General features: G+C 45.8%; 1 protein-coding gene across 5 annotated transcripts in view; it reads right to left on the reverse strand.

Annotated features, from left to right (window-relative positions):
- Positions 1-18939, reverse strand: part of LOC143274998 (uncharacterized) — a 316928-nt gene that overhangs the window by 8080 nt on the left and 289909 nt on the right. For all 5 annotated transcript variants that reach the window (XM_076579047.1, XM_076579048.1, XM_076579046.1 and 2 more), the window contains 2 exons: positions 10611-10689; positions 2812-2963 (listed from right to left, as the gene is read on the reverse strand). In XM_076579047.1, the coding sequence (XP_076435162.1) occupies positions 2812-2963; positions 10611-10689 (231 nt within the window). The remainder of the gene's footprint in view (positions 1-2811; positions 2964-10610; positions 10690-18939) is intronic.

Consider the following 18939-nt stretch of genomic DNA (forward strand, 5'->3'; position numbering starts at 1 on the left):
CACGCACGAACGTAAGCACACGCGCACACACAATCAGGAAAATGTCATTCTTGGACTCCCTGTTGGGGCGCGGCAAGGTAAGCATTAGCAACATGTGCATTGCTTGAATCAAGTTGTAGAAAACCTAAGTCAACTGAGCAATTGACACACTTCTTCTTTTGCTTTTACATTTATTATTTTCAACAGCGCTTAGCACCAAGACGAGATTGGTCTAAGTTGTTTTTTTTTTTTTGTTTTTTTTTCTGCAGTATTACCAGTTTTCACCATGGTCAATCTACAAAGCAGCAACTTTTTCATTACTTATTCTAAAACTATTTGACCTTTTTTTTTTCTCTCTTTAATGCTTTCTGGCACCAAGACGGGGTTTTTCTATCTTAATGTTGTTGTGTTGTTTTTTTTTTTATTCCATCAGTTTTCAACAACCTTAGTCCTTTAACTGCTGAATTCAAAGTACAAATTGAAAACGTTGTGAGGTTTTGCTGGTGTCACTGATTTTTGGCGAAGCTGTGAATATCACCCCAAGAAGAAGAAGAAGAAGCAGTCCAAATAAAGATCAGACACTGACAACTGCCGTGACCTGTCAGCTCCATTTTATCCCCAAACAGACTGACAACCTGATCTGTCAGCTCCATTTTATCCCCAAACAGACTGACAACCTGATCTGTCAGCTCCATTTTATCCCCAAACAGACTGACAACCTGATCTGTCAGCTCCATTTTATCCCCAAACAGACTGACAACTTGACCTGTCAGCTCCATTTTATCCCCAAACAGACTGACAACCTGACCTGTCAGCTCCATTTTATCCCCAAACAGACTGACAACCTGTCCTGTCAGCTCCATTTTATCCCCAAACAGACTGACAACTTGACCTGTCAGCTCCATTTTATCCCCAAACAGACTGACAACTGCCGTGACCTGTCAGCTCCATTTTTATCCCCAAACAGACTGACAACCTGATCTGTCAGCTCCATTTTATCCCCAAACAGACTGACAACCTGACCTGTCAGCTCCATTTAATCCCCAAACAGACTGGCAACCTGACCTGTCAGCGCCATTTCATCCCCAAACAGACTGACAACCTGACCTGTCAGCTCCATTTCATCCCTAAACAGACTGACAACCTGATCTGTCAGCTCCATTTTATCCCCAAACAGACTGACAACTTGACCTGTCAGCTCCATTTTATCCCGAGACTGACAACCTGATCTGTCAGCTCCATTTCAGCCCCAAACAGACTGACAACCTGACCTGTCAGCTCCATTTTATCCCCAAACAGACTGACAACCTGACCTGTCAGCTCCATTTCATCCCCAAACAGACTGACAACTTGACCTGTCAGCTCCATTTTATCCCAAAACAGACTGACAACTTGACCTGTCAGCTCCATTTTTATCCCCAAACAGACTGACAACCTGATCTGTCAGCTCCATTTTTATCCCCAAACAGACTGACAACTTGACCTGTCAGCTCCATTTTTATCCCCAAACAGACTGACAACCTGACCTGTCAGCTCCATTTTATCCCCAAACAGACTGACAACCTGACCTGTCAGCTCCATTTTATCCCCAAACAGACTGACAACTTGACCTGTCAGCTCCATTTTATCCCCAAACAGACTGACAACTGCCGTGACCTGTCAGCTCCATTTTATCCCCAAACAGACTGACAACTTGACCCCCGAGCCCCGTCCAAGTCAGATGACAGCCCCTCAGCTGAAGGGCATGCACGTTCGCCGCAGTCAAATGGATGCCATCACTGTCACGATCCGTGCTCATCTTTCACACTGCCAGCAGCGGCCCGTCGCCTTGAACAGCCCCCGCCTGTCTGCCTTCCAGACAGCAGTCAGCTGGTGGTGCGGTGGTTCTGGTTTTTATAGGCTGACCTGTCACTGCTGGGCCGGGTACCGCCTGTGAGCTTGGCTACACCTGTCAAGACAGCTCTGAATCTCTAGCCTGTGTCTCTGTATGTCTCTTCGCTTTTTCCAGACCTCATGCCCACCCACCGCCCTGCTCCTACCCTCTTTTCTGTCTGTCTGTCTGTCTTGTGTTTCCATTGTTAATCCTCCCTGCCATAAAAACTGAAGAGGTTGGCATAAAATCCAAATAGGCTGTTGTCAATAAAGAGATTTTCACCACCTCTCCCCCCCCCCCCCCCCCCCTCTCTTTTTCTTCTCTCCCGGCACCTCTTTTTAGCGCTAAGTCTTCGTTTCGACGTTTACGTCTTGAAGGACGAGACGTGTAAATTTCGTGTTCTTTTTTTTTTTTTCTTCTTTTTTCTTTTCTTTTATTCTATTTATATGATTCCTTTACCTGAATCCGTGCTTCTATTTCTCTTCCTTCTTAGCCTTCTCGTTGGTTGACGAGGACAGCATGTGATGAAAAGCCGCGTAGGGTGATGTTTAACCGAAGTTTATAAAGATTTATGTCTTGTAACATAAATAAATGACTAATAAATAAATAAATAAATAAATGAATAAATAAATCTTCTTCGTCTTCGTTCGTGGGCTGCAACTCCCACATTCACTCGTATGTTCACGAGTGAGCTTTTACATGTATGACCGTTTTTAACCCGCCATGAAGGCAGCCATACTCCGTTTTCGGGGGGGGAAACAAATAAATAAATAAATAATAAATAAACCACAATGACAACAATAGTAGTAGCAGCAGCAGTAGCAGCAACATCAAGAACACCACCACCACCACCACCACCAACAACAACAGCAGCTATCCAACAGCTGAAAGCAGTGTAGGGGCGGGGGGGCGAGGGAGGGGAGAGGGATGTGTGTGTGTGTGGGGGGGGGGGGACTCACTCTGCCGTGTTGAAGGCCAGCTCAAAGTTGTAGCGGCGGTTCTTGGCCTCGAGCTGAGAGTAGTCAAAGGCATCCGGGTAGAAGTGGTGGATGAGGGCACAGAACGCCATGCCGTTGTTCCAAGAGGTGGAGAAGTTGGTCACCTCGATGTTCTGCGTTATTAAGGGACAGCGCTTCGGGTTAGGACACCCCTGATCACGTCTCGTGTTGCTTACAGCGTTTCAAAGTCAAGGCACGTCTAATCACGTCTTGTTGCTAACAGCACTTAAGGTCAGGACACTTCTAATCACATCTTGTTGCTTACAGCACTTAAGGTCAGGACACTTCTAATCACATTTCGTTGCTTACAGCACTTAAGGTCAGGACACTTCTAATCACATCTTGTTGCTTACAGCACTTAAGGTCAGGACACTTCTAATCACATTTCGTTGCTTACAGCACTTAAGGTCAGGACACTTCTAATCACATTTCGTTGCTTACAGCACTTAAGGTCAGGACACTTCTAATCACATCTTCGTTGCTTACAGCACTTAAGGTCAGGACACTTCTAATCACATTTCGTTGCTTACAGCACTTAAGGTCAGGACACTTCTAATCACATCTTCGTTGCTTACAGCACTTAGGGTCAGGACACTTCTAATCACATTTCGTTGCTTACAGCACTTAAGGTCAGGACACTTCTAATCACATTTCGTTGCTTACAGCACTTAAGGTCAGGACACTTCTAATCACATCTTGTTGCTTACAGTACTTAAGGTCAGGACACTTTTAATCACATCTTGTTGCTTACAGCACTTAACGTCAGGACACTTCTAATCATGCTCATATTCGATATATAATTTGCACTTCGTGAGTTACGATTATTGATGAATTTATACCAACAAGTCACAGAGAAAGAAACCACACTTACATTTAACTGTCAATTAAAAACAACGTTTAAAAAGACAATTTCAACCACGTCACGTTCAGTTCAAAGGTTAGGTAACTTGTCATCCGTCACGTGTGTGTATGTCCAGACATTCGTCATATCCACCACCAGCACACATTCAACAAGAGAACACAGTAAAAGGAACCAGAAATAATTTCAGGTTTATCAGCATTATCAACGCTATGAAAATCAACAAAGATCTAAACATTCAACAGTCCAGGATCTACATCAATGCACAGATACAGAACAAGATCTAAACATAACACAGTCAAAAGCCCTGCATTTCATATAATCAGACTGACGTTTCTACCATTTTAACTTGACAAAGAGTTTGTGAACTGAATGCGAAACATCACAGTTAGTGTTCATCTTGACTAAACAATGCTTATTCCCCAAGTAAAATGCCACCACTACAAAATGTCAAATCAGACCAACACCAAAATCTAGAAACCACACTAAAATCTGTACCAATCAACAGAGCAATATTTCACAGACATCGTGAATAATTGTTAAGGTTTATGCCAAACACGGCCACCTCACAATTCAAAAACCCAAACAACGTAGGAGTATTACACCACCACAATCCACAAAACAACAACAAGAAGACGACAGGTAAGTGTGTTCAATGCACAGGACACGTGTTAACGATCTGCTGTCACGTTGTGAGCTTCCGTTCCCACAGCCTGTGCACGGGGCGAGCCACTGACCACCACTGCAATACAGTTCAACATTTTCCATGCAACACACGGCCACAGACCACCACTGCAATACAGTTCAACATTTTCCACGCACCACACCGCCACAGCACCGTTACCACAACACACTACATAACTCCCACCACACCCAGCAGTCCACATGGACACACACACACCGACAGTAACCACTCCAAGCAAAGTCACAGCAGTAAGCGTTTCACATACACAGGGTTCACAAAAAAAAAAAAGAAGTTAATGACCACACGGGAACTAGGAAAATGTTCTGTTCCATGGCATGGTGGAATGATACTGGGTTTTCGGCAAGAAGCTGTGCGTGCAGCCAATGTTGTGAGACTCACTCTTTGCCCATGGTGCTTTCTTGCACTTACACTCTTTAAATGCAAAACCACAGCCATCTGTGTACTCTGTGAGGGCCAGTGGTAGACCATTACACCTTAAAATCATCTTTAATCTATTTCAATCGTCTCTCCATTGAAAAAAAGACGGTTTTCTGAAACGGTCCATGATTTTTTTTTTTTTTTTTTTTTTTTTTGGTGAAGCCTGTATAATGCACAACACTCAACATTCACAAATCAACCCCCAAACCTTTCTGTACAAACGCCGCCACAACAGTACACAGAGAAGACACACCAGCACCACGTGACGACACGCACTGAACATACACCGGGCCACGAAGATTGAAGATGGCTACTGATACTGGGCCCACTGATGGCACTGTTTCTGGACTGGTTCCACATTTCAACTATCTGATACTGGGCCCACTGATAGCACTGTTTCTGGACTGGTTCCACATTTCAACTATCTGATACTGGGCCCACTGATAGCACTGTTTCTGGACTGGTTCCACATTTCAACTATCTGATACTGGGCCCACTGATGGCACTGTTTCTGGACTGGTTCCACATTTCAACTATCTGATACTGGGCCCACTGATGGCACTGTTTCTGGACTGGTTCCACATTTCAACTATCTGATACTGGGCCCACTGATGGCACTGTTTCTGGACTGGTTCCACATTTCAACTATCTATCTGATACTGGGCCCACTGATAGCACTGTTTCTGGACTGGTTCCACATTTCAACTAACTATCTGATACTGGGCCCACTGATAACATTGTTTCTGGACTGGTTCCACATTTCAACTATCTATCTGATGCTGGGCCCACTGATAGCACTGTTTCTGGACTGGTACCACATTTCAACTAACTATATGCTTTGGGTCACCCTCTTTTTCATCATATACAGTGTGTCTGGGTGAAGCTGAATTGCTAATGCTACGTCTCTTATCATGCATAATCATGCATATTATGAGTGTTCATCGTAGAAGCGTTGTGTGTGTGTGTGTGTGTGTGTGTGTGTAAATGACGGGATATTTTTGTACGGTTAGGGACAAGAGAGTTCTTGACGCAAAAACGTTATCTTTGATTTCCGATGGAATACAGATCTACATCCTAAACACTGGACAGAAGTTGAAAGCTGAGGACAGATACAGTTTTCGTGTCTTTCAGAAGGTAATCTGTTATTGATAGGTCTTTTAACGCTATTCGAAGCAGGAAATCATATCGTTTTTCTGTTTTTACGTAGACTATAACAAATGCAGGTTTTTACTCCATCGTTTAGGCAGCCATACTTCGGTTGCTGTTTTTTTTTTGTTGTTGTTGTTGTTTTGGTTGTGTGTGTGTGTGTGTGTGTGTGTTTTCGGGGATGCGCATCCTGTGTATATTTTTGCGTTTCCTTCGCCTACCGAACGCTGAGAAGAATTACAGCATCTTTCATGTGTCTCTTTGATCTTTTGCATACATATACACATAAAGAGATTTAACGCATTAGCTGGTTTGCACAGTATGTAAAGAAAAACAACAACACACACACACACACACAGAGAGAGAGAGAGAGAGAGAGAGAGAGAGAGAGAAACAAACAAAATAAACCTATCTTGTTTCGTGAACTAAAAACTCCCTCATTTCACAAAAAGAAAACATCTGTCCCATTCTTGTATGCTTGACTGTTGTGCGAAGTCATAGCAATGGAGTCTTCTTCTCCCACGTCACAACAGCAGTGGAATGATTGAAAAAAGGTTTCTTTCTGTGTCTATAAATGGGCAAAGTCTGATGTCCTTACGAAAGAGAAAGAATTCCAGAGAAAATGTCAATCGTAACGTATACTTCCCCGCCCACCCGCTAACGTGCAAGCTGCACACACACACACACACCCACACACACAGAGAAACACACACCTATGCAAACACACATACGCACGCACAAACACACACACACACACACACAGAGAGAGAAACACACACCGATGCAAACAAATGTACGCACGTGCGCACGCACAGACACAGACACAAACACTCAAACACACAAATAACGAACGGATTCCAAGTAATTACTCCCACTCGGGTTGTTAACACACATGATGCAAGAAATGTGTTGGCCACCGTAGAGACAAGGGAAAAAGCAAAAACAAACAAACAAACAAAAAACCCAAACCCACATAACATCTGTGTCATAACAATCTCTGGCACTGACACAAGACTGCGATATGGGAAAGAAATGAGAGCAATCATTCAGTTTCACATCACCCCACACAACACGCCGCCTGCATACCCGCCCACACACACACCTCGAAAAGCATCCACCAGGCTTTAGTAGAACGAGTTATTCCAAACACTGGCTGTTCTCTCTCTCTCTCTCTCCGTTCCCACCCCTCCCATCTTCTCTGTCTCCTTACTGGTGCTGCCGTTTTCTCATCCCCTCCCCCCCCTCTCCTTCTAAAAGACATATACTTTACCCTGGTTCTAGGAATGCATGCACCACGACTTTCTCGTGCATGTGTCACACACACACACACACAGAACTGACACACGAGTGTAATAATGCACGCACATGCAAACAGCAGAACTGCAAACACAAACTTTACACGACAACGTGATAATGCACACGTATTATTATGAACACCCAGTTTTTTTGCAAACACACACACACACACACACACACCAGTGTGACAGTGCAAAAAAACCCAAACAAAAAAAAATCATTATACCAGCTGCAACAATGTTGTAATACACACTTACAGGGTTCACACACACAAATTTAGAACCACTTTGGACCTGTTTTTCTTCTTTGGGGTGTGATGAAAATTAATGATACTGAATTTTCGCCAGAGTATAATGCAGCCTTAGAAATGAGCACCACTCACTATCAACCAAAGCTACTTTCCTTCACATGCACCCTTTTATATCAATGAAAAACTACAAGCATCGTTTATAAACCACTTGATAACCAAACTTTTGGCCAGAACATCGATTTCACAAAACATATTTTAAAGGCTGTTCATTGTACACACACGCCTAAAAAAACCGTTTGTGTGTTGAATGAGACGCGAGTTGTAGATCAAAATCAGCTTACATGATTTTGATTATCTCTTAGTGTTTTCTTTTCTTTCTTTCTTTTTTTTTTTTATTAAAAAAACCTTTTTTCCCCTAACATTTCATGGAAATAAACATTCTTTTATGAAGTGGTCCTTATTTTTTGTTGTTGTGAAGCCTGAATCATCAGCACAGCTGCACACACACACACAATGACACACCAACCCAGCAGTTATCATAAACACACACCTATCCACACATACCCTACACAGACACAGACACACACTGTGGCTGGCTCGCCCCCATCAGCTACACAGAAACGCGCCCGCCACCTTTGTACATGCAACCTCCTCCCGACTAGGGTCACAGACGGGTGGAAGACAGGGAGTGAGGTGAAAGGGGTGGCTTCGGGTGGGTGTGCAGCGATTGGGGTGGGGGTGTGGACAAGGGGGTGGATGTGCAGTGATTGGGGTATGGGTGGATAGGGGGGTGGATGCGCAGTGATAGTGGTGGGTGGTTTTGGTTGGTGGATGTGCAGTGATAGTGGTGGGGGTGGATATGGGGGTGGATGTGCAGTGATAGTGGTGGAGGTGGATATGGGGGTGGATGTGCAGTGATAGGGGTGGTGGTGGATATGGGGGTGGATGTGCAGTGATAGGGGTATGGGTGGATATGGGGGTGGATGTGCAGTGATAGGGGTGGGGGTGGATATGGGGGTGGATGTGCAGTGATAGGGGTATGGGTGGATATGGGGGTGGATGTGCAGTGATAGGGGTGGGGGTGGATATGGGGGTGGATGTGCAGTGATAGGGGTATGGGTGGATATGGGGGTGGATGTGCAGTGATAGGGGTGGGGGTGGTTTTGGTTGGTGGATGTGCAGTGATAGGGGTGGGGGTGGATATGGGGGTGGATGTGCAGTGATAGGGGTATAGGTGGATATGGGGGTGGATGTGCAGTGATAGTGGTGGGGGTGGATATGGGGGTGGATGTGTAGTGATAGTGGTGGGGGTGGATATGGGGGTGGATGTGCAGTGATAGGGGTGGGAGTGGATATGGGGGTGGATGTGTAGTGATAGTGGTGGGGGTGGATATGGGGGTGGATGTGTAGTGATAGTGGTGGGGGTGGATATGGGGGTGGATGTGCAGTGATAGGGGTGGGGGGTGGATATGGGGGTGGATGTGCAGTGACAGGGGTGGGAGTGGATATGGGGGTGGATGTGCAGTGATAGGGGTGGGGGTGGATGTGCAGTGATAGGGGTATGGGTGGATATGGGGTGGATGTGCAGTGATAGGGGAATGGGTGGATAAGGGGGTGGATGTGCAGTGATAGGGGTGGGGGTGGATATGGGGGTGGATGTGCAGTGATAGGGGTATGGGTGGATATGGGGGTGGATGTGCAGTGATAGGGGTATGGGTGGATATGGGGTGGATGTGCAGTAATAGGGGTGGGGGTGGATATGGGGGTGGATATGCAGTGATAGGGTTTGGGGTGGATGTGCAGTGATAGGGGTGGGGGTGGATAAGGGGGTGGATGTGCAGTGATAGGGGTATGGGTGGATATGGGGTGGATGTGCAGAGATAGGGGAATGGGTGGATAAGGGGGTGGATGTGCAGTGATAGGGGTATGGGTGGATATGGGGTGGATGTGCAGAGATAGGGGTATGGGTGGATATGGGGGTGGATGTGCAGTGATAGGGGAATGGGTGGATAAGGGGGTGGATGTGCAGTGATAGGGGTATGGGTGGATATGGGGTGGATGTGCAGTGATAGGGGTATGGGTGGATATGGGGGTGGATGTGCAGTGATAGGGGTATGGGTGGATATGGGAGTGGATGTGCCGTGATAGGGGTGGTGGTGGATATGTGGGTGGATGTGCAGTGATAGGGGTGGGGGTGGATATGGGGGTGGATGTGCAGTGATAGGGGTGGGGGTGGATATGGGGGTGGATGTGCAGTGATAGGGGTGGTGGTGGATATGTGGGTGGATGTGCAGTGATAGGGGTGGGGGTGGATATGGGGGTGGATGTGCAGTGGTAGGGGTATGGGTGGATATGGGGGTGGATGTGCAGTGATAGGGGTGGGGGTGGATATGGGGGGTGGATGTGCAGTGATAGGGGTGGGGGTGGATATGGGGGTGGATGTGCAGTGATAGGGGTGGGGGTGGCTTTGGTAGGTGGATATTGCCGGCGCGCGTCTGCATACTTAGTGCTGTCATGTTATCTCTAAGAGAGTGTTTCTACGAATATATGCGCGCTTGTGTGTGTGTGTGTGCGTGTGTGTGTGTGTGTGTGTGTGTGTGTGTGTGTGCGCGCGCGCGCATGTGTGCTTGTGTGTGTATGGTCGCCTGACTCTGTGCCTGCGTCATGTCTGTACAATGTAAAGTACTATTAAAATGTACGTTTGTCAAAACTAAATGAATAGATCTTTTCTTTTTCACGTGGCTGAGGGCATACATACAGTGAGGGGTGGGGTGGGGGGGGGTGGGGGGAGGATGGGACGAGGGAAGGAAGACATCCAACACACCAGAAGTGCATGCTGCAACAACACATCCAAAGCACACCAAAGAAGAAAAAAAAACACACCTGCAAACCAAAAAAAACCCAAAACACCAACAAAACACCTGCACACCAAAACCACAATGCAGCCAGCGAGGAGAGGTGGAGGTGGGGGGGGGGGAGGAGGGTGCAGGAAGAGGGGGGTGAAGGGAGAAGGCAGGGGGTGTGAGGGTGTGGAGGGGGGGGGGGGGCAGGGTTGAGGTCCACCACCTGACCAACCAGCTCTCTACCTCATACTCGCGTGTCATGGCTTTGCACCACTCCAGCAGCATGGTCTTGATGGCGCTGGGGCTTCTGGCCATGGGCTTGCTAGGGGAACACACACGTCATCACACACCCACGTCAGCCTCATCGCCATCATCATCATCACCATCATCACCATTATCAGCAGGATCCACCAGGACCAGAAAGTGGAGGCAGACAGAGCCAGTCTCTCCACACAGCCCTGACGTGGCTGGTCCCAGTTCCACAGTGCTACTGGCTTTCTGTACAACCCGGTGTTGCAGCCTCTTCGTGCACCCCCAGTTGGTTTTTTTTGCCCCGGGGAATCAAATCTGGCTAACCCCTGAGTAACCCTGGGGTCAATGTAGACTAGCCTGGGATGCCCCCCTGCCCTCCCCATCCCCACCCCCCAGGGGGAGGGGGGTAAACTTCAAACTGGTCAGAACTTACCCCTACTACGTAGACAGATTGTACCTCCCCCTTCGTAACAGATATTGGGGAGAGGTCATTCTAGTCGCGCTTGAAATAGCCTCTGGGGGGGAGGGGGGGGAATTGGCCCAGTTGGAATGAATACAGCTTGTCGAAGTATAGCTTCCACAAGTTCGTTTCCATCAACTAAGAATGGAGAGGAAAGAGGGCAGTGGTTGAGAAAAGACTAGCTCAGAACGATACCTTTCCCTTTTAGATAGCTTGGTTAAACACGTAGAAAAAAAAAAGGGGGGGGGGGGGGGGGGCGTAACTTCCAAGTGGGCGGAGGGGGCTGGAGAGGGGAGGGGCAGGGAGTCGATCCTCACGAACGGTAGTGTCCATCGAGGTTAGCCAAGAATTAGCCCGGGCTAAAGAAAACAAACAGGGGGCAGATTGAGGCTGTTTCACCTGTTCACGTAAAGCTGAAGCTGAAGACACTGAAAGGGGATCAGTGATGGTTTACACTTTAAAAAAAACAACCCAAGTAAGTCCTGTCTGGCTCTGAAAGAGATTCTTTTTAAAGAGTTAAAACACACACAAAACAATAACAACAACAACAATCAAAAACATACACACAAACACACAACAACAGACGTCCCCTCAGTGTCTGTGGAGTCCTGGTCTGAGGCGGCGAGTGTTCAGCCTTCCTGAAAGTTCCCTGAAAAGCAAAGCAAAGCACGTTCCTTCCAAGTCAGTCAAAGTACCGCCTGACAACACTACAACCCTGAAAGCCTGCTACCCCCCTTGCAGAGCCCTAGCCAGCCAGGAAGGAGGGAGGGCAGTCAGTACCTCATAGTCCTCCACGTTGGCCTGGACGAACCTCAGGATCTCCTGTTTGATGGCCACGGCGTTCCTGCGCATGGTGTGGGCCGCCCTCTTGGCCAGAGACACCGTCACTAGGCCGCTACACAACACCACCACACAGGGCGTGCCCCGGGTTATTCCTCACGGCCTGTAGCACTTCTGAGGGTGGGGGGGGGGGGGGGGGGTACAGACCTACTGCACGTGGTACTCACTCCCCTAGGACTCTAGGCTCCGTCTAGGACCTCAATATTGCTGCGGACTCTAGGTCCCCAAAGGACCTCAATATAGCTTCGGACTCTAGGCTCGCCAGGGGGCCTCAATATAACTACGGACTCTAGTCCCAAGGGACCTCAAGATCGCTACGGACTCAAGGCTCAATACAGCTACGGACTAGGCTCCCCTATAGGCCTAGGACCTAAATAAATTCACCGTCTCTAAGGTTATCATTATCCTGGACCAGGCTGCTACAACCACGCATTGCGCGCTACATTATCAAAGGGGCGTCACTGTACTATCATTACACGGTTTCTTTGTACAAGTTTGTAGGACTTATGTCACCTCATTATACCCACAGGATCCCATCACATTAAAAGGACCTAGTTTTACCGACAGTGTCTCTGTACACCTACTACATGACATAATCAAAGCGACAGCGCCGTATCAGTCAGTCCAGTCAAAATTTGTGTAGTATCTCATTATGGCTGCAGTACCCTTACAGCTAAGCGACCCCATCATACATGTCAACCCACCTGCCTGTGCGACGCTGCAAAACGAACAACACACGCAACATACGATACATAATATATAATATTATGATCCATTCAACCAGCAACATACGATACATATATATATATATATATATATATATATATATATATTATGATCCGTTCAAGCAAAGTACAGCAGCAAAAATGCTTCTGTGTACTAATACGACCTCTCGTGTCCAAAGATTATAATCATGGACATCTGTGTTTACAATGAGTGTGTTCTTTTAGTGTATTAACTCTGAAAGTGATAATAGTACACATAAAAAAAAGAACTGTCAAGTTAGTAAATACTTCTGTTAGAAATGCATATATTTTTCTTGTGCCTAACAACGAGCGTGTTCTTTCAGTTAGCTGGCTTTGAATATACACAATAAATTGTTAGTACACACAATGAATCGTTATGTCAAATACTTTTCGGTTAGAAAATTAATCTTTATTAATTTTGTTATTTCATTTTCATTTTGTCGATATAAAATATGGAATATATAAGCTCAAATTTCTAAGTGTTATGATTGTGATAAGAAAAAAAACCCCCAGTGATTCAATGTTCAAAGTGCCTGTTTTTATAAACAATTAACTGCAGTTTCTTGTCAATATAGAATTAAAGCAAAATATTTCAAAATTGACAAATGAATATCATACGAGTATTCAAAACAGAAAAAAAACCCACCGATAGCTGCATCCACGAATACTGGCACCCAAAGAACCAAAAACACAAACAAAAAATAAAAACAAACAAACAACAACTAAATCAAACGAACCAACCCGGAGAGAAATGTTAACTTTGCACAAGAAACCGCTCGATATACATGGATAAAAAAAAAATATATAATAATAAAAAAAGCTATGTACTCTAATTTGTCGACGAAGTTTAGTTATCTTTGAAGCTTTTGACGGTTTAATTTGCTTATCATTTTGTTTCCTGCAAATTAGACTTGCAGTGGTAGGTATACTGTGTAACCGAATGCACTGCTATCAGAGAAGGCAAAGTAAGCGTTTAGGACTCGATACACAATTGCATTATGTGACAGTACGACAGTTGTCTGGAAGCATCGTTAGCTGCGCTGTTAATAAGTCAAGCAGGAATCGGAAGTCTTTGCAACAGCCTCGGTATTCTTATTAATCCAACATTTTCTTCTTCTTCTTTTTATTTATTTATTTTTTTTAACAAACTGGTCTCAACGTGTAATGGATTTACATTGTGCTATACATACGCATGTTATTTCTTATTCTTACAATGTTAAGATAACTAATGACTTTGACATGACATTTCTACCGTTATTGTTGTGTATTCTAAAGTTCTCTTTTCTCGCTCAGTGGCAACAGAGCCGTTTGTATCCAGTGTCTGTGCACAATCATTGTGAACGTTTATATTTGCCGTTCTCTCTCTCTCTCTCCTCGTTCTGCAGAACGTTTTGTTTTTTGCCAAATATCTACACTGACTTTGTTTCGTTTTGCCAAGTATCTTCAGAGATTTTGTTTCGTTCTGCCAAATATCTACACTGACTTTGTTTCGTTTTGCCAAATATCTACACTGACTTTGTTTCGTTTTGCCAAATATCTACACTGACTTTGTTTCGTTTTGCCAAATACCTTCAGTGATTTTGTTTTGTTTTGCCAAACATAACACTGACTTTGTTTCGTTTTGCCAAATATCTACACTGACTTTGTTTCGTTTTGCCAAATATCTACACTGACTTTGTTTCGTTTTGCCAAATATCTACACTGACTTTGTTTCGTTTTACGAAATATCAACACTGACTTTGTTTCGTTTTGCCAAATATCTACACTGACTTTGTTTCGTTTTGCCAAATATCTACACTGACTTTGTTTCGTTTTGCCAAATATCTTCAGTGACTTTGTTTCGTTTCGCCAAATATCCTCAGTGACTTTGTTTCGTTTTGCCAAATATCTTCAGTGACTTTGTTTCGTTTTGCCAAACATTACACTGACTTTGTTTCGTTTTGCCAAATATCTACACTGACTTTGTTTCGTTTTGCCAAACATTACACTGACTTTGTTTCGTTTTGCAAAATATCTACACTGACTTTGTTTCGTTTTGCAAAATATCTTCACTGACTTCGTTTCCTTCAAAAACTAAACACAACTGTTAAATGAAGTCAGTTAACAGATTCGAAAGAAGATAATCCCGATACAGGTACCACGATTTATTATTATTATTATTATTATTATTAAACACAAAACAATCGTTAAATAAAGCTAAAGTCAATAACCTAACTGATTCTGATTCCAAAGAAGATAATCCCGATTTTACCACGATTTTAGAGAAAAGACAAACAGGAGCAGAGTATATATGAAAAAAAAAGAAGAAGACAGTGATGAAAAGAAGAAAAGAAGAAAAGAAAAGGCAGACAGAGAAGCTGTCTAGACAGAACACAACAGAAGACAGACATACAGACAAACAGGGAGGCCGACAGACAGTGTACAGAGAATAATTACATACAGATACTACAAGAGCCTGAAATACACAAGGGAAAGCGACACGCCTTTGGTTTGCGAAACAGCATACATGTTTTCTCTGTTCCTCTGTGTGACACCCCAATCACTGACTCTTCACAGAGTAAAGAGAGAAGGGAAAAGGATATACATGTTTTTCTCTGTGTGTTACACCAGCTAGTAAAGGGAAGCAACAACATATTGTGGAGGCGGACGATAACGATGAAAGAAGATAACAGAAGGAAATGTAGATAAAAGTGTGTGGGCGGACGATGACGATGAAAGAAGATAACATAAGGAAATATAGATAAAAGTGTGCGGACAGGCGATGACGATGAAAGAAGATAACAGAAGGAAATGTAGATGAAAGTGTGTGGGCGGACGATGACGATGAAAGAAGATAACAGAAGGAAATGTAGATGAAAGTGTGTGGGCGGACGATGACGATGAAAGAAGATAACAGAAGGAAATGTAGATGAAAGTGTGTGGGCGGACGATAACGATGAAAGAAGATAACAGAAGGAAATGTAGACAAAAGTGTGCTGACACAGCGATGACGATGAAAGAAGATAACATAAGGAAATATAGATAAAAGTGTGCGGACAGGCGATGACGCTGAAAGAAGATAACATAAGGAAATGTAGATGAAAGTGTGTGGGCGGACGATGACGATAAAAGAAGATAACAGAAGGAAATTAGGGGAAAATGTGTGGGTGAACGATGACGATAAAAGAAGATAACAGAAGGAAATTAGGGGAAAATGTGTGGGTGAACGATGACGATAAAAGAAGATAACAGAAGGAAAGGTAAAATATGCGGACAGGCGATGACGATGAAAGAAGATATCAGAATGAAATGTAGAGGAAAAATGTGTGAGTGGACGATAACGATGAAAGAAGATAACAGAAGAAAATGTATGGAAACATGTGTGGGCGGACGACGAGGAAGAAACAACATAACAAGAAGGAACGAAAGAGTTTAGGAAGGGAGGAGGGGTGGTGGTGGTGGTGTGTGTGGGGGTGGGTGCTGGGAGAAGGGGCGGGGGGGAGAGGGGACGGGTGGATCTTGGAAGGGTGAGCAGTAAAAGACAACTGAAAACACTGTTGCGTCACTGAGTTGAGGAAGAAGAGAGACGAAGTAGAGAGGCGGTGGGGGGTGGATAGGCAGGAGGGGCGAGAGGGGGTGAGAGAGGCAGGGAGGGAGAGAGGGAGGGAGGGAGGGGAAAAAACGGAGACAGACTGAGAAATGGAGAGAGAGAGAGAGAGAGAGAGAGAGAGAGAGAGATAGCAGACAGAAGCAAAAAAAAAAAAAAAAGACCAAAAGAGAGACAGTGACACAGGTGAGAGAGATATACATTGAGAGATGGACAGAAACAGAGAGAAAGAGAGACAAGACATAGAAAGGGATAAGGAGATAAAGATATAAGAAGAAACAAAAAAAAAGACAAAAGAAAGATATGGGAGTATACTAGTTACTAGTTTACATGTTGAAAAACAAGGAAGAGCAAGAAGTGAAAGAAAGACTCGAGACGATCCTGCTCTGAAAACAGAGAGCGGCAAGGGGGAGAGGAAGTGGGGGGAAACAGGGGAGGGCAGGGTAACAAGCAGCATGCATGCTCTTTACATGGGAATAAGCTGGAGAGAATGAGAGCTAGAGGGACACAGAGAGGAGAGAGAGTGACAGGTTACATAGAGACACAGAGAGAGAGAAGGAGAGAGAGAGGGAGAGATAGAGAGAGAGAGAGACAGACATGATGGGAGAGGAAGTGGGGGAAACGGGGGAGGGCGGGGTAACAAGCAGCATGCATGTTCTTTACATGGGAACAAGCTGGAGAGAATGAGAGCTAGAGGGACACAGAGAGGAGAGAGAGTGACAGGTTACATAGAGACAAAGAGAGAGGGAAGGAGAGAGAGAGAGAGAGATAGAGAGAGAGAGAGACAGACATGATGGGAGAGGACAGTGGGGGACAGAGAGAGTGACAGGTTACATAGGGACAGAGAGAGAGGGGGAGAGAGGGAGAGAGAGACATGATGGGAGAGGAAGTGGGGGAAACAGGGGAGGGCGGGGTAACAAGCAGCATGCATGTTCTTTACATGGGAATAAGCTGGAGAGAATGAGAGCTAGAGGGACACAGAGAGGAGAGAGAGTGACAGGTTACATAGAGACAAAGAGAGAGGGAGAGAGAGAGAGAGAGAGAGAGAGGGAGAGAGAGACAGACATGATGGGAGAGGACAGTGGGGGACAGAGAGAGTGACAGGTTACATAGAGACAGAGAGAGAGGGAGAGAGAGGGAGAGATAGAGACAGACATGATGGGAGAGGACAGTGGGGGACAGAGAGAGTGACAGGTTACATAGGGACAGAGAGAGAGGGAGAGAGAGGGAGAGATAGAGACAGACATGATGGGAGAGGAAGTGGGGGGAAACAGGGGAGGGCGGGGTAACAAGCAGCATGCATGTTCTTTACATGGGAATAAGCTGGAGAGAATGAGAGCTAGAGGGACACAGAGAGGAGAGAGAGTGACAGGTTACATAGAGACAAAGAGAGAGAGAGAAGGAGAGAGAGAGGGAGAGATAGAGACAGACATGATGGGAGAGGACAGTGGGGGACAGAGAGAGTGACAGGTTACATAGAGACAGAGAGAGAGGGAGAGAGAGGGAGAGAGAGACATGATGGGAGAGGACAGTGGGGGACAGAGAGAGTGACAGGTTACATAGAGACAGAGAGAGAGAGGGAGAGAGAGGGAGAGAGAGGGAGAGAGACAGACATGATGGGAGAGGACAGTGGGGGACAGAGAGAGTGACATGTTACATAGAGACACAGAGAGAGAGAGGGAGAGAGAGGGAGACAGACATGATGGGAGAGGACAGTGGGGGACAGAGAGAGTGACAGGTTACACAGAGACAGAGAGAGAGGGGGAGAGAGAGAGAGAGACATGATGGGAGAGGACAGTGGGGGACAGAGAGAGTGACAGGTTACATAGAGACAGAGAGAGAGGGAGAGAGAGGGAGAGAGAGAGACAGACATGATGGGAGAGGACAGTGGGGGACAGAGAGAGTGACAGGTTACACAGAGACAGAGAGAGAGGGAGAGAGAGGGAGAGAGAGACATGATGGGAGAGGACAGTGGGGGACAGAGAGAGTGACAGGTTACACAGAGACAGAGAGAGAGAGGGAGAGAGAGGGAGACAGACATGATGGGAGAGGACAGTGGGGGACAGAGAGAGTGACAGGTTACATAGAGACAGAGAGAGAGGGAGAGAGGGAGAGATAGAGACAGACATGATGGGAGAGGACAGTGGGGGACAGAGAGAGTGACATGTTACATAGAGACAGAGAGAGAGGGAGAGAGAGGGAGAGAGAGACATGATGGGAGAGGACAGTGGGGGACAGAGAGAGTGACAGGTTACATAGAGACAGAGAGAGAGGGAGAGAGAGGGAGAGAGAGAGACAGACATGACGGGAGAGGACAGTGGGGGACTGAGAGAGTGACAGGTTACATAGGGACAGAGAGAGAGGAGAGAGAGAGGGAGAGAGAGGGAGAGATAGAGACAGACATGATGGGAGAGGACAGTGGGGAACAGAGAGAGTGACAGGTTACACAGACACGGAGAGAGAGGGAGAGAGAGAGACAGACATGATGGGAGAGGACAGTGGGGGACAGAGAGAGTGACAGGTTACATAGAGACAGAGAGAGAGGGGGAGAGAGAGAGAGAGGGGGAGAGAGAGAGAGAGACATGATGGGAGAGGACAGTGGGGGACAGAGAGAGTGACAGGTTACATAGAGACAGAGAGAGAGGGGGAGAGAGAGAGAGAGAGAGAGAGAGAGAGAGACATGATGGG

This window comes from Babylonia areolata, chromosome 29 (genome assembly GCF_041734735.1).
Source record: "Babylonia areolata isolate BAREFJ2019XMU chromosome 29, ASM4173473v1, whole genome shotgun sequence".
Classification (NCBI taxonomy): domain Eukaryota; kingdom Metazoa; phylum Mollusca; class Gastropoda; order Neogastropoda; family Buccinidae; genus Babylonia; species Babylonia areolata.